This window comes from Mercenaria mercenaria, chromosome 1 (genome assembly GCF_021730395.1).
Source record: "Mercenaria mercenaria strain notata chromosome 1, MADL_Memer_1, whole genome shotgun sequence".
NCBI classification, from domain to species: domain Eukaryota; kingdom Metazoa; phylum Mollusca; class Bivalvia; order Venerida; family Veneridae; genus Mercenaria; species Mercenaria mercenaria.
In genome coordinates, this window is record NC_069361.1 from 23,521,171 (window position 1) to 23,538,356 (window position 17,186).

The 17,186-nt window shown below is 35.4% G+C and overlaps 1 protein-coding gene across 2 annotated transcripts in view; it reads right to left on the reverse strand.

Moving 5' to 3' along the window:
* Window positions 1-1,240: 1,240 nt before the first annotated feature.
* LOC123543672 (serine/threonine-protein kinase D1-like) overlaps window positions 1,241-17,186 on the reverse strand; it is an 87,565-nt gene continuing 71,619 nt past the window's right edge. For both annotated transcript variants that reach the window (XM_045329747.2, XM_045329741.2), the window contains exons 18-21: window positions 15,966-16,041; window positions 14,705-14,811; window positions 14,101-14,186; window positions 1,241-12,477 (exon numbers count right to left, since the gene is read on the reverse strand). In XM_045329747.2, the coding sequence (XP_045185682.1) occupies window positions 12,262-12,477; window positions 14,101-14,186; window positions 14,705-14,811; window positions 15,966-16,041 (485 nt within the window). In that variant the 3' untranslated portion in view covers window positions 1,241-12,261. The remainder of the gene's footprint in view (window positions 12,478-14,100; window positions 14,187-14,704; window positions 14,812-15,965; window positions 16,042-17,186) is intronic.

The window sequence follows — 17,186 nt, forward strand, 5'->3', positions numbered from 1 at the left end:
TTGATTAAAAGCTATTGCAAAATGTGGTCTCTACCATGTTCACAAGCCAAAACAGCAAAATTTAAGGGGCCATAACTCTGGAACCTATGATGGGATCTGGCCAGTTTTTTTTTAAAGGAACCGAGATATTATGCCAATACAAGTTATGTGCAAGTTTGATTAAAATCGGTTGCAAAATGTGGTCTCTATCATGTTTACAAGAAATTGCGGACAGAGGGTGATCACAAAAGCTCACCCTGTCACTATGTGACATATGAGCTAATAAACGAGACTGTATATTTGGAAAATATCCTGCTTAATATTTTCTAGTTCGCATTTAAAAGCGAGAAAAATGGGGTCATTTGGTAGTCTAGGACATTGAAATTTGCCATATAGGTGCGTCCAGGTTCTTAGCCATGTATTTCGATTCTGAGAACCTGGTGTAAACCAAATTGGGGCCAACGGATTTTCACAGAATTACAGCCAGTCATTAAATTATATGAAAAACTTGGAGCCACGAAACAAATTTAAAACTGATGATTTTCCAGGCGTTTCAAAAATAAAATTGTTCTCATTATTCATGCATCTGTAGGTTCTCAAGAGGTTTATATTTTATTTTTTACGCAGCATTTGATGACTTTTGAATTTAAAACACGAGCTTCTACTGGTCAGCTCAAGTCTTGAAAACAACATGTTCTTTACGTTTTTCAAATCTACTATAACATCAGGCTTGTATTATTAATAAATGACACAGGATACTTGGAAAGATATCGTGCTCAGTTTCCCAGTTCGCATTTAGTAAAAGCGAGGGAGTGTCACAGGTTCTTATTTTCAGTATTGTAGTCTAAGACACTGAAATTTGCAGTATAGCTGCGTTCAGATTCTTGAAGATGCAGCTATACAGCAATTTCAATGTCCTTGACCGTGTAATTCGATTTTGAGAACCTGGTGTAAATCATATTGGCAGCAACCTTGCAAGTAAAATTGCAAGTAAAATGTGTTATAAAGTGTTAGCAGCATGCAGATGGCTAGAACCACAAGGTCTGCAACTGGTTGGCTACCTCAACTAGATCATCAGACTCTTTCCGAAATTATGCTGATATAAAGGAAATTTTAAATATTTTCATTTCCATTTTCATCCATATATGCAATGACAAAATGTCTGTCCGACAATACTCTCCATGCAGAAGTTAAACATATAAGCGAAGAACATCATCCGACACTCCAATAAACACAGGGATACAAAGATCACAACAACATCTAACATTTTAAGTCGTCTATTTTTTGAGTATTCCTCTACATCTTGGTAATCTTTCTCATTTTTTATGAAAAAAATATACATGTGTATGCAAAAATCTTTCACCAAAACATGTGTGGTAACAGATACCGTATGTGTACAAAAATATAGAACATGAAAAGCAGTTTACTTTCACTAGTGTCCAAACCAATTTAGGTCCAAGCTGACGTCACATAGCAGACAGAGAATAACAAAGTAAGGCAGAATGGTGTATCAAAGTCCGGAGAAGGGATCATCAATGGAGTAAATCAAAGTTTGGAGAATGGAGTATCAAAGTTAGGCAGACAAGAGCAAGGACAGAGAAAGAGCTTTAGCAAATTTGGGCACGAGGTTAAACAGTATTTCATATTTTCATACTTTTTGTATATTTTATAATGATGTTTTAATTTTTGATGATTTGAAAAAATCTTTTTGTTTGCTATGCTAAACAAATATACAAGCCATAAAAGCATATGGTATGATTGAATGATAAAAAGCACCACTTTGCTCAATTAACCGTGACTTGCGCTGAAAAAGGAGACATCTGCAGCTACATTGTTTCAATTACTATTCACCAAATTTCGTAGACACAAATCTGGAAGCATCAAATAGAGATTGGTTTTCATGAAAAATACAGGTCTCCCAACCATTTCACATGCAGACATTGTAAAATGGCACAAATTAAGGGCCATTACACTCCAACAATATACACAACTAGGCCTGGAACCATTGAGCTCACAACTAGACCTGGAACCATGGAGCTCACAACTAGGCCTGGAACCATGGAGCTCACAACTAGGCCTGGAACCAATCACTCTTGTGAAGTATCAGTTGTATAGAAGTAGCACAGACATCATAAAATTTAACTCCACTGAAAGTCATTCAACTGGAAAATGTCAATGATATGCACAACTATGCTTCTCAATGATATACCAGAGGTTTGTTGAACTTCAACCAAATGGTATGCCAAATAGTGTAAACACCTGAAATACAACAAATCAAAAACCATAACTCAGCTAATAATCAATGACCCGGGACTGTCCAATAATATGCATAAATAAGCTTTGCAAATTTTAAGAATCAAGGGCCCGTAACTTAGCCAAAAATCACCAAACTGGAACACCCCGACAATATGCACTACTAAGCTACTGAACTGGAACATCCAGATGCACAACTAGGCTTGGCAATGATCACTTTTGTGAAGTTTGGTGTAAATCCACCTGGTAGTGTCGGAGGAGTTGTTTGAACAAACCTTGTGACATACAGACAGGCTGACAGCACTAAAATAATATCTTCTCTCACTACATGTGGAAGCCATAATAATCCACACAGAAAGTAAATTATGTAAGGAAAGCTTTATCCAGAGGGGGAAAGGTTTAGAGACACCATCAGTAACAGTAAGGTAGAAAAGCACATCGGTTAGAATTAAACGGTTTGCAGTAAACAAGCATAAACCTACAAGGGATATGACATCAACTATAGAACTAAATTGCTTCGGCCTTACATAGTAAAATATTGCAACAGAACATTGTTGTTTCTAAACAAGATTTTGTTTAACAGTACCTTAACCTTTAGCCTGCTGGTTGTAAGTTATTCTGTCTTTGCGACCAGTGCAGGCTGATCATGGTCTGCACTGTTCACTATTCAGTCAATAAATTTTCAGTGAAAACTCCTTCGAATAATAAATGTTATTACCCAAATTGAGTGACGGACCTGTCCATTTTAGAAATTTACCAGACTAAAGGTTAAACAATTATAGATATTTTTAATTCATAGACAGAAAATACAATGCAAAGCTTATAATCTGAAATCAAACTTGAGTGTAAAAGTGTATAATGAAAAGATTTTTTTAAAAAGTATCTTACACAGAAAAATATACAAAAATAACAACAGTATGATCAACATCACGATATTTCAGAAAAATATATGCTCATAGAATCTATAAAAATTCATGCAGAATCTATAAAAGTCTGAAGAATAAATGTAACATGAATAAAACCTGTATGTAATGGTCAGCCATAATACACGTATATGGCCAGTGTATATGGAAGATGAAAACTTGGTCTATCTATAAACATATCTATGTGATCGCGGCAGTGAGGTTTCGTTTGGCAACAAAATAAAACATCTTTGGTTCAAATTTCTGGTAGGAACTGTTTTTTCTAAGGATTATTTATCACGTACACTTTTACAGACGAAGAAGATTTTAACAATATTTTAAGACGGCGGAACAAGAGAGGCATTTGTTGATGATAATGACTGGCAAGTTTCTGTCAATTTGTCACAGAAATAAAAACCATTCTCAACAACCGAGTGTTAAAGTTAACAGTACCTTAAAAAGATGTCCCTATAAAGAAATGTGGTTAAATACATTTCTTAAAAAATCAATGAGACGCTGATACGTAACAATTTGAGATTAGAATGACCTCATATACTAGAAGTGTACAACTGTGAGAGTAGGCCAGGACAAGGGGTAAACATTGATTTCTTTGTTTTTCAATTCATCTATACATATCTTTTTACATTTAAAAATAAGGTATCAATATAAGTCAATGCAGCACTGTTAAAATAATTGCATATATATAATCTATTTGAAACATCAACAATAAAAATACTGGGAAAATGCAAATACTTTTTAAAAATCAATAAAATTGTATGAAAGACTCAGTGCAATACTGGTGTAACTACTATGAAACACCGGAGGAGCTATGTCAATATTGCACTCAGTCCCTCATACCGCAACAATATGACAACAATATAACAAGAGATAGAAAATGCACTCATACTTGCTTCTCTGTACAAATAAATTCATGAACTACATTTAAATATAAAAATATCAATTAACGACATGAAATAGGCCTAATGTATAGTCTCAGCGCCAAATTTAGCACTTCCGCTATGAATGAAAATACTACATTTGAACAAACTAATTAAGGCAAGGTCAGCATACTCACGATTAACTAATGCAGCTCGACAGTTTAGAATGTTTTCTATTTAATGTACGACTTTGAGCAACAACTGAAGCTAAATTCTACAGACTTAAAAAAACTTCTTTTAAAAGACTGTTCCATTATAATGACTGGTAAGACATTCTACAAGCATTTGAGCTTTTTTGGCAAAATACAACATTTCATCACAGTAAGAATACCTTTACAGTGAATCTTCTCACTTCACGTAAAGCAAGAAAATGCAAACAACAAATAAAGTATTTCACAGGTAGTACAGACAATACACACACCAACAGAACGTTGCTGTGTTTGACATCTGTAAACTCTGTATGTTCCTGTTTACATGTTTTTAATAAGTATTATTGTATATTTTGATTAAACAAGTGCTGTCTGTAAAATTGTTATGTCCTTTCTAATGAGCCGTGTGAGTGATCTAAGTATGTAATATTTTTACAATCAAGTACATTGTTCAAAATGGTATTTTCAAACACTTCCAAAATGAGACAAAAAACCCTGTATATCCGTAAGAAAACATTAGTCTCACTTGTGCATATTTAGATACACAATGCCAGTATACAGCAAGTATAAACAGAAGGGCCTAAGTCGCTCACCTCATGTTGACAGTATCATAAAAGATAAAATTAAGAAGTTCATAGGAAGTTCCTAACATTTATTCCATATATAGCTCAGACTTCCCCTAAAAAGTGTCAAGCAGTATCACTTGAATAAACTTGGAAGAGGCCCTTACAAGGATAGTACAGACCAAATTTGGTAATGTTCAAACAAGTGATTATTAAGAAGTTGTTTTAAAAGTATTTCTAATTTTAGCTTTGACAGACCATCTGAACAAATTTGAGGAAAGACCTTACAAGAACGCATCAGACCATCTTTAGTAATATGTAACAAGTGGTTTGTACGGAAAGTCATTAGAAGGTATTTCTATTTTTAGCTCTCATGGCCCCTAGAAGAAAGTAAACAACACTATCTGAACAAAATCGAGTGAAGACCTTATAAAGATGCCACAGATCAAGTTTGTGAAGATCCATCAAACGATGATTCATGAGATTTTGTTCACATTTTTTTCTCTCCATTTTTAGCTATGACAGCCCCTAAAAGGGGCCAGACTGAACCACTGTACAATTATAAGAGAGGATGTTACATTCAAGCCATTGACAAAATTTGGCACAGATCCATTATATGGTTCACAATATAGTTGTTTAAAGGTATTTCCAATTTTTGCTCTGGTGCTCCCTAATAGGGGTGAAATGGAATCATCTCAACAATCTAGAGAAAGGTCCAGAAGATACTTATGACCAAGTTTGGTGAAGATCCATTATAACATTCATGAAAAGTAGTTGTTTAAATTAAAAAGTTAAAGCCAGGTAATGGATTCAGCACAATCACTGTAGCTCACCTTCAACTTTTGCTAACAGTGTGCAAAACTATTTCTTTAAACTTGAAAATTACATATAGCACAAATACTTCTAAAGGATTGGTCCAAAGACTTGTAATTTATACACTATGACAAAGAAATGTGTACCACAGGTTTATACTTCATAATGAAATAAGGATATGCAGAATACATACCTCATGTAAAATTGAAAATTTCAACTTCTGCTATTAGGCATATTTACTTCTAAGATTAACGCTCCTTTGATTGACATTTAAACTGTGTGTTGTCTTCGATCATCATTTTAACTGTGTGGTGATTTAACTGTGCAGTGTCTGATTAAAATGTCAGCTATGTGGTGTCTTTGATTAACATTTTAACTATGTGGTGTCTTTGATTAACATTTTAACTATGTGGTGTCTTTCATGATTTAAATACGTGCTTACTTTGTACATGAACAGATCAACAACAACAATGAATAATAAACACAAACATAGCAATACTATCATTGGTCAATTTGACATTTTTAAACTCCCTAAAGTTATAATGGAACATTGAATATTTTCCACTTCTAATCCTTGGTGTTATACTATTAAAATATTTAATAATGTCAGTAGCTCAATAACTTTTCTAATCAATTTTACACTTATTTATATAAAAATATTATAAGCTTTACATCCTGAAATGCACAATAAACTGTCATGCTATTTCTTGGAGTAATATTGTGGTGGTGACATTTGACGCAGAACTTGAACACATTTCTCAATGCAAATCTTTTAACAGAATTATACACATGCCAGAATGTAAGCATCGAACAATAAAGAAACAAGCATATACAAAACCAGGACGAAGAATCCATAAAATGTTCCACATAGCTCTTCCTAAGTGCTGTTGTTTTACATAAGTAAAATGTTTTACCCATTTGTTCTCTACATGCAAAACTTTCTCAGTGTTTTCTGCCAGAATTTTGCTGTTCTTGTATTGTCTGGTATTTCCAGTTATAACAGTGTTATACCTACATATGAAGAAGAATGAAGATTGTTTTTCTTTGAGTTTCTAGGTCTTATTATAAGAAGTAATTGTAGAATTATTGATGATTGATTTTTCAAAAAAAAAAAAATGGAAGTCCATTTCACATTCAACAAAACAACATAAAGGGAAGACCTCTCTTACATTTGATTTTGATATCCTTCAAGGTTTTTTCTGGCTAATTTGGGAACATAGCCTATACCCCTAAAATTGGGAATTTTGACATGTAAATGTTCCAAATTGGGAAATATTTAGTCCCATAGAATATAGTAAGGAAGTGTTTAAGCACTTTCTCATACACTTGTTTCACATTGTAGAACCTCTTTAACATACTTCCATTACAAAATTGTCCATAATTGGTCATTTTTTGTGCAATTTTGATGATTTTTTTTTTTCAGAATATAGATTGGGAATTTTTGCACTCATTTTGGGAAAAATACATACTTTTTGGCATTGGGAATATAGCCGAATAACGGCTTTAAAAACGGCCGAAAAAAAACCCTGTCCTTACACAAATACTGCTGATCTGTCATTTGCATTTGATTTGAAAAAAAGGAAACAATTAGGCTGTTTATAAACAATGGTGTAAGATGACACAGTGTACTTCGAGCATCTAAGGTATTTTTTTAAAGAAAATCTGGTATTAGTTTTAAAGTATTCTTTTAGATCGAAGACATGATACCAGTTGCAACATGTTATGACCAAGAAAAAATCTGCAACATGTAATGAAGAGATATGATCTGCAACATGTAATGGCTGAAATACGATATGCAACATGTAATGACCAAGATAAAATCTGCAACATATAATGAACAGGTATGACTTGCAACATGTAATGACTGAAATATGATTTGCAATATGTAATGACCGATATATGACTTGCAAAATGAAGTGACTGAGATATGATTTGCAACATGTAATGATCGAGATATGATTTGCAACATGTAATGATCGAGATATGATTTACAATATGCAATGACTGATACATCTTTTGCAACAAGTAAAGACCGCCATATGATTTGCAATATCTAATGACTGACTTATGACTTGCATCATGTAATGACCAAGATATGACTTTCAACAAATAACTTGGTAACAAACACACATACAACAAACAGGTAAAGGCCAAGGAAAGTGTAATGACTAAAAGACATGATGAATAGCAAACATGTCAGACAGAATAATGACTAGGACATGATTTGCAGTAAACTCATACAGTTATATACAAGATATGGTATAAGGTTGTATAGGTACAGGCCGATACAAGATATAAAACAATTATATACACAGTGGAGTATATAATTATTACCGGGACATACTGAATACAAATGTGCAGATATAGGGATGGGTGAAGAATGATTTGTGACAAAGCTGTATCTACTAGGAAGGCTATAAATGAAGTACAAAGTATAATTTTGATGGAAAAAGGACTGGTCAAGTATAGACACAGATATGTTAACAGCATACCAACATGACAGAACTCCAACAGGACAGGACTATGGTCAAGATTTTATTTGTGACAACTGTCCCTTTGATATGGATCTGACATCATCTGTTAATACTATATTTAGGTTATTTAACAGCAGTCCGTACCACCATACCATGCCAGTACTAACTTATTCTCCCGAAATAATTAACAACCTCCTTGCATAAAAAAAGAAGTGGATAGATGACTTTTGATTTAAATTATCGAAGAGAACATTGCCACACCAAAGGTTCAGTTCTTTATGCTCTTTATGGGCAGGCCTCTGTTCTGTGAGGAAAAATGTATGTATTCATGAGTAGTAGCTGAATGAAATACCAGAGTACTTCTCAAGAATATGAATAAAATGATAAAAGCAATTGTATATTACAACAAGAGGACCATGATGGTCCTGAATCGCTCACCTCTTCCCACATGACCCAGTTTTAAGTATGACATCGTTTTTTTTTCTATTTTTAGACCTACTGACCTAGTTTTTGACAGCACGTGACCCAGTTTCGAACTTGACCTAGATATCATCAAGATGAACATTCAGACCAACTTTCATACAGATCCCATGAAAAATATGGCCTTTAGAGAGGTCACAAGGTTTTTCTATTATTTGACCTACTGACCTAGTTTTTGATGGCACGTGACCGAGTTTCGAACTTGACCTAGATATCATCAAGGTGAACGTTCTGACCAATTTTCATGAAGATCTTTTGAAATATATGGCCTCTAGAGAGGTCACAAGGTTTTTCTATTTTTAGACCTACTGACCTAGTTTTTGAAGGCACGTGACCCAGTTTCGAACTTGACCTAGATATCATCAAGATGAACATTCTGACCAACTTTCATAAAGATCCCATGAAAAATGTGACCTCTAGAGTGGTCACAAGGTTTTTCTATTTTTAGACCTACTGACCTAGTTTTTGACCGCACGTAACCCAGTTTCGAACTTGACCTAGATATCATCAAGATGAACATTCTGACCAAATTTCATGAAGATCCCATGAAAAATGTGACCTCTAGAGTGGTCACAAGGTTTTTCTATTTTTAGACCTACTGACCTAGTTTTTGAAGGCACGTGACCCAGTTTCGAACTTGACCTAGATATCATCAAGATGAACATTCTGACCAACTTTCATAAAGATCCCATGAAAAATGTGACCTCTAGAGTGGTCACAAGGTTTTTCTATTTTTAGACCTACTGACCTAGTTTTTGAAGGCACGTGACCCAGTTTCGAACTTGACCTAGATATCATCAAGATGAACATTCTGACCAACTTTCATAAAGATCCCATGAAAAATGTGACCTCTAGAGTGGTCACAAGGTTTTTCTATTTTTAGACCTACTGACCTAGTTTTTGACTGCACGTGACCCAGTTTCGAACTTGACCTAGATATCATCAAGATGAACATTCTGACCAACTTTCATGAAGATCCCATGAAAAATGTGACCTCTAGAGCGGTCACAAGGTTTTTCTATTTTTAGACCTACTGACCTAGTTTTTGACCGCACGTGACCCAGTTTCGAACTTGACCTAGATATCATCAAGATGAACATTCTGACCAACTTTCATAAAGATCCCATGAAAAATGTGACCTCTAGAGTGGTCACAAGGTTTTTCTATTTTTAGACCTACTGACCTAGTTTTTGACCGCACGTGACCCAGTTTCGAACTTGACCTAGATATCATCAAGATGAACATTCTGACCAACTTTCATGAAGATCCCATGAAAAATGTGACCTCTAGAGTGGTCACAAGGTTTTTCTATTTTTAGACCTACTGACCTAGTTTTTGACCGCACGTGACCCAGTTTCGAACTTGACCTAGATATCATCAAGATGAACATTCTGACCAACTTTCATGAAAATCCCATGAAAAATGTGACCTCTAGAGTGGTCACAAGGTTTTTCTATTTTTAGACCTACTGACCTAGTTTTTGACCGCACGTGACCCAGTTTCGAACTTGACCTAGATATTATCAAGATGAACATTCTGACCAACTTTCATGAAGATCCCATGAAAAATGTGACCTCTAGAGTGGTCACAAGGTTTTTCTATTTTTAGACCTACTGACCTAGTTCTTGACCGCACGTGACCCAGTTTCGAACTTGACCTCGATATCATCAAGATGAACATTCTGACCAACTTTCATGAAGATCCCATGAAAAATGTGACCTCTAGAGTGGTCACAAGGTTTTTCTATTTTTAGACCTACTGACCTAGTTTTTGACCGCACGTGACCCAGTTTCGAACTTGACCTAGATATCATCAAGATGAACATTCTGACCAACTTTCATGAAGATCCCATGAAAAATGTGACCTCTAGAGTGGTCACAAGGTTTTTCTATTTTTAGACCTACTGACCTAGTTTTTGACCGCACATGACCCAGTTTCGAACTTGACCTAGATATCATCAAGATGAACATTCTGACCAATTTTCATAAAGATCCCATGAAAAATGTGACCTCTAGAGTGGTCACAAGCAAAAAGTTTACGGACGGACGGACGGACGGACGCACGGACGGACGACGGACGACGGACACTGCGCGATCACAAAAGCTCACCTTGTCACTTTGTGACAGGTGAGCTAAAAATAACTGAACTAAAAGCAAGTTGCAGTAGATATGGTAAGGTTTGGTAAACATTACTTTCTGACAACAAAGTAACAGTTTGTCTATGAATGACAGGTCTGAACGTGAGCTAATAGTCAAAATATTATTGAACTAACAATTTATCAGTGAATGTATGGTTTTACAGTGAACTAATGGTTGAAACATTACTGGAAAATGAACTAAGTGAATGACTGGTTAGACAGTAAATGAATGGTTTGAGTGAACTAATTCATCGAATTAGGCTTTTTGACAGTGAGCTTGTGGTACTGAAGATAAAATGAAAATAGCAAAAAACGTGATACAGATATTAAAGAGGTATCACAAAAACATCACAAGACATTGAAGCATAACACATAAGACATGATCTGCCGAAAGAAACACAGCACTTAGCTATGACATATTTCATAAAAGATCAATGGTTCTATTATGTTATGCCCTTTCAGGGCATTTAAAACAATTCAGTAAAATAGTTATGACAAGACATGGACATACCAGTAAACAAACAGTTTTGATTTTGGTGTAAAGACTCTACTGGCTACAGACTTTACAAGGAAACAACTATTTTCATTTGGTTCATTCATAAATGCTTTCTGGTACATAAAACTACTTATAAATTCTGCGATACTGTAAGATAACCAAAATATACAAATATGTAAATAAACTTTATAAACGGAAACAAATTAAGGGCAACTTTTCCTGCACCAACTGTCTTTATCTTCTATACAGCATATACAAACATGTTCTCATCAGCTGAAGACATAGTAATCAATAAGCTTCAACTGTTAAACTGTCATGGTTCATAAAGTTCTTTTTTACTTTTTCTCAAAACCCTGTCTTAAAAGTATTAATCCCAGCAACATTTATCAACTGTATTACAGTAGAAATAGCGCTCTGTGTAAAATGTGATAAACTGCTGTCTGTTCATGACCACTACTGGTGGATACCTGACCAGTAAGTGAACAAGAAGTATTATTTTCTTACAAATTGTCTTCATTTTTTTCTTTTTTTTAATTCATTCTCTTCACAAACAAGTTGTTGTCAGAACATCCATTGTTACAGGAATTTTGGGTGTAATTCAAGCAGGTGCTTTTAAAAATTAAAGTACTTTTTTAGGGTTCAAGTCATTTTTAATAAATTTTCATGACTGACCTTTTCAAAGTCTATGTGAATGCTTACTGTAAACTATGAAACTAAATGCTGTTGTAAAAAAAACAACAACAAAAAAACCAAGATGCTACATATATCAAAACAAAATCTTTGATATATTTAAACATTTCATTTTCGTATCACCTGTGTCATAAAAATCTTTGCATGTAAATGTTTATCACACCAGACGTTTCTCTTCATTAAACTGATGAGCTTATTGTACTTTATCCTGCGCAAGGAATCATCACAAACTACAATACCTGCCAAAAATATCTATAAAATGAGCATGTTCCCAATAAAAAAATGTGTACAACAATTTTACACGGTGGTAGCACAATATCTAACTGAGAGACTTCAGAGAGCACAGAACACATGTTATACTGACAACGTTCACGACGACATTTTTTGTCATGACACAGTGGTACCCGAACTTGGTGTGTTACGATCACGAGACTTGCTTAAATTGTACTTTTCGTTCACACCTTTTTGGCCGACATCTTGCCACACTTTTAAGTTCTTTTCTCGTCTAAAATTCTCCCACCGTTCATCATCAGAATCATGAGTAAGGTATCTCTGACCTACAAGCTCTTCTAGTTTTCTCAGATCACACCAGGTTTGATAATCCTAAAACATAAAACATGTAAGCATGAATGGAACTTTTCTGGAACTGATAATATGAAATACAAAAAACTGTCGAAGGCTTGCCACTAAACAAAAGTTAGAATAATATCAACATCAAGACATAAACTAGGCATGAGTGCCAGACATTAGGCAATAAGCATGACAGATTTATGGTTTTTGTCTACTACCTCCCTTATAAAGACAGTGTAAGTTAAAAGCTATTATTCAAAAAGTATTCTAGACATAGTCTTAAATTTTCAAAATAAACAGAAGTTATAATTATCAACAAGAGCTGTCTCCATAGGATGACAAATGCCCCCGATGGCACTTTGAATGAATAGTTATGGCCGATGTTAGAGTTTAGGACCTTTGAACTACGGACCTGGGTCTTGCGCGCGACATGTCGTCTTACTGTGCCACACATTCATGCGTAGTTATTTTAAAATCCATCCATGAATGACAAAGATATGGACCGGACACGCCCATCAATGCACTATCATGAAATATGACCTTTAACGTCTAAGTGTGACCTTGACCTTTGAGCTACGGACCTGGGTCTTGCGCGCGACACGTTATCTTACTGTGCCACACATTCATGCGTAGTTATTTTAAAATCCATCCATGGATGACAAAGATATGGACGGGACACGCCCATCAATGCACTATCATGAAAAATGACCTTTAACGTCTAAGTGTGACCTTGACCTTTGAGCTACGGACCTGGGTCTTGCGCGCGACACATCGTCTTACTGTGGTACATATTCATGTCAAGTTATTTGAAAATCCATCCATGGATGACAAAGATATGGACTGGACAAGCCCAACTATCATTAAAAATGACCTTTAATGTCTAAGTGTGACCTTGACCTTTGAGCTACGGACTGGGTCTTGCGCGCGACACGTCGTCTTACTGTGGTACACACTCATGTCAAGTTATTTGAAAATCCATCCATGGATGACAAAGATATGGACCGGACACGCCCAACTATCATGAAAAATGACCTTTAACGTCTAAGTGTGACCTTGACCTTTGAGCTACGGACCTGGGTCTTGCGCGCGACACGTCGTCTTACTGTGGTACACATTCATGCAAAGTTATTTGAAAATCCATCCATCGATGACAAAGATATGGACCGGACACGAAAATTGCGGACAGACTGACAGACCGATGGTTCAAAAACAATATGCCTCCCTTCGGGGGCATAAAAAATATATCTGAGAGTTACAGTTCTTGGCCCTCATAGTCACTTTTGTAGCTTTCAAGAAAAGTGTGCCTTAATAAAAATCATTACCAATGCCAATAATGATTGTCAAGTGAAAACTTGCCAGACAACCTCAAAGAAAAACCTGCCAAGCCTTAGACCTTTTGTGGTGTGTCAATAAAACCTAGTCAGCATGAACTTACACAAAGTTTAAAGAAAGTGCTCTCTACATCGCAGAACATATATAGATACATCATACCTCATCAAGATCCTGGGTGTCTTGCAATTATATTCAGCCAAGAATTTCCATGACAGGATAAGAAGCAATACATTTAATCTTTAAATGATACAGATTGCACAATGTTTTAATTTAAAGCTGTGAAATTAATCCTGAAATAAAACAGTTTTACAGCTGACTACCTACCTGTAACCAGACATGAGACAAGGACTTATCCACTGTAAATCTTTTCCTCATCTTTACTTGTAACAAATTACTGATCAAATCAATTGCTGAAAATAACATTTACATATATCAGAATAACTGTAGTATCATTAATATAGCTTTTGAAAATATTTGCTGTAATTTATTTCAAAATTCTGTCTTGTTTATATTTAAGGAGAAGATTTCTGTTGCTTCCATCTATCTAAACTAGACCTCATTAACAATGAAATAAATTATAATGTATTTATCAATACTTCAACAATGACATAGTGAAAGCCCGGGTACAAACATTTTAACACTTAAACTAAGGTAAAATGCATGAAACACTTTGTAAAAAAATATACCTAACTTAAGCAAATACAGAATGTGACAAAAACTTCTATCATTGTCAAAAAGATATGTTGAATAGTTTTATCTCTTTAGAGATATTCAAGGATACAAAGACTACATTGAAATACTGCATGCTCCAGCATCAATGGCTTCAGCATAGTTTGTGCACCAGGGTCGACTTTAGTAATTCATGTGAGTCATTTTCATTATAGTTTCTAGTTTTAGATCGCTAGATACACTGGACAACTAATGTTACCTTCTTGAGAGATTTCCTTCCATGGTGTTGGTGGGTACATAAATGTTGCATTCTGTATCTGGTCACTGATCTCTTCATCCTCATTAAATGGGAATGTTCCACTTAAACTGTAGGTAAAACAAGACAGTTTAAGATATTCATTGATAAAATACATACTGCCACTGCAGTTGGTAAAAAAACAAAACAACGTTTACTGGACATTACTCCAGGTAAGCATAAATACTATACAAGAGTGCCAGACTGTCACAAAATATGCCCATCATCGAACTTGGCCTAATTCATGGGCCATAATCTCAGACTGCCTGGAGCGATTTGACTGGTTATCGAACCTGGCCGAGATATTATGCCCACAAACATTGTCACGAAGTTTGATGAAGATCGGATGAAAACTGTTCGACTTGGAGAGCGGACAAGGCTAAATTCGCAGATTTTGAGTAATTCAAGGCCCATAATCCAAGAGTGCCTGGGGCGATTTAGCTGGCTATCGAACTAGGCCGAGATATTATGCCAACAAACATTATCTGCAAGTTTGGGGAAGATCGGATGAAAACTGTTTGACTAAGACAGCGGACAAGGCTAAATTTGCAGTTTTTCGAGTAATTCAAGGGCCATAATCCAAGAGTGCCTGGGGCAATTTGGCTAGTTATCCAACTTGGACGAGATATTATACCTACAAACATTGTCAACCAAGTTTGGTGAAGAGCCGATCAAAAATGTTTGACTATAAGGCTAAATTTGCAGATTTTGAGTAATTCAAGGGCCATAATCCAGGAGTACCTATGGCGATTTTGCTGGTTATCAAACTTGGTCAAGACATTATGCTCACAAACATTGTCACCAAGTTTGGTGAAGATCGGATGAAAACTGTTTGACTTAGAGAGCAGACATGCTTTTGGACGCTGACCACCCGCCCACCACAGGTGTTCACATAATACGCCCCACTCTTTCAGAGACAGGCGTATAAAAAATCTTCCTAACCTAAAAAATCATTTGATTCATGTAAAAACCAGCTAGCTTATACGTCTATGCGAAACTCCCATATGGCTATCATTCAATTTTCCCCTATGCAAGGACTGAAGGATAGGTGCACAAACATGATAACTCCAGTAAACCTTCTCCTAATCTTTGTTTATATAATAATTATTATTGTAGTTTAGAATAAAAAATATAAAGGTCAACCAAGGTGATGGCCTAAGTTGACATTATTTTTCTAAAGTTCACAAGACAGAAAACACTTTCTTAAATTAGATATAACACTTACCTAACATAGACAACAACTCCTACAGACCACATATCAAGGGAACGGTTGTATCCTTTACTTTTTAATACTTCTGGTGCTGTAAAATTATACCAGAACATGATGTGATTTTTACTCTCTGCATAGAAATCATATCAGATGCACAAGCTTACATGTTAAAGTCTGGTATCTCACACTGCAAACATTATTCACCAAATGAATCAAGCTCAAAAAATATGATTATATGTCATGCTTTTTTTTAATGGCCACAAAACACCTTCTACAGAAACAAAAGATGGCTTCGGTTCAAATAAACTTTTTACAACTATACACAATGTGAACCCTTTGTAATATTTTATGTGAAAGTTCACACCTGACAAAATATTATTACAGTATATATCTCCATAGAGAAAACACCACTACAAAGGCAGACATTGCCTTTCCTATTAGATGAAGCTAATTAACAACAATCATGGTAAAACAGTCTTCCCAACCGTATTCTCCGTTCATAGCTTCCTAATAGTGTTCTCACTTTATAGTTTTCTAACCGGCGTTCTCACTTCAAAGTTTCTCAGTTTAAGCCTTCTTGTCATATGTAACAACAAGAGGGTCATAATGAACCTATATCGCTCACCTGTTAAATATGATACATGACCTCACATGACCCAGATTCGAACATCAAGATAAACATTCTGACCAAGTTTCATGAAGATAGGGTCATATATGTGGCCTCACTGTAAACAAGCTTTTCCTTTGATTTGAACGGGTAAGCTAGTTTTTGACCCCATATGACCCAGTTTTGAACTTGGCATAGGAATCATCAAGATAAACATTCTGACCACGTTTCATGAAGATAGGGTTATGAATGTGGCCTCTAGGGTGTTACAAGCTTTTCCTTTGATTTGACCTGGTGACTTAGTTTTAGAACCCACATGACCCAGTTTTGAACTTGGCCAAGAGATCATCAAGATAAACATTCTGTGCAAGTTTGTATCAAATCAAAGCATAAATGAAACGTCTATACGGCTGAAAGGGCCAGAATAGAAAATTTTGCCTCTTTCAGGGGCAGTAACTCTAGAATCCATGAAGGAATTTAGCCAATTTTCGAAAGGAACAGAGATCTTATTTTGACTTAAGTTGTGTGTAAGCGTGGTTAAAATCGAATGTAAAATGTCACTTCTATTGTGTTCACAAGGTAAATATTAACAAATTCTGGCTCTTTCAGGGGTCAATCAGGGGCCGTAA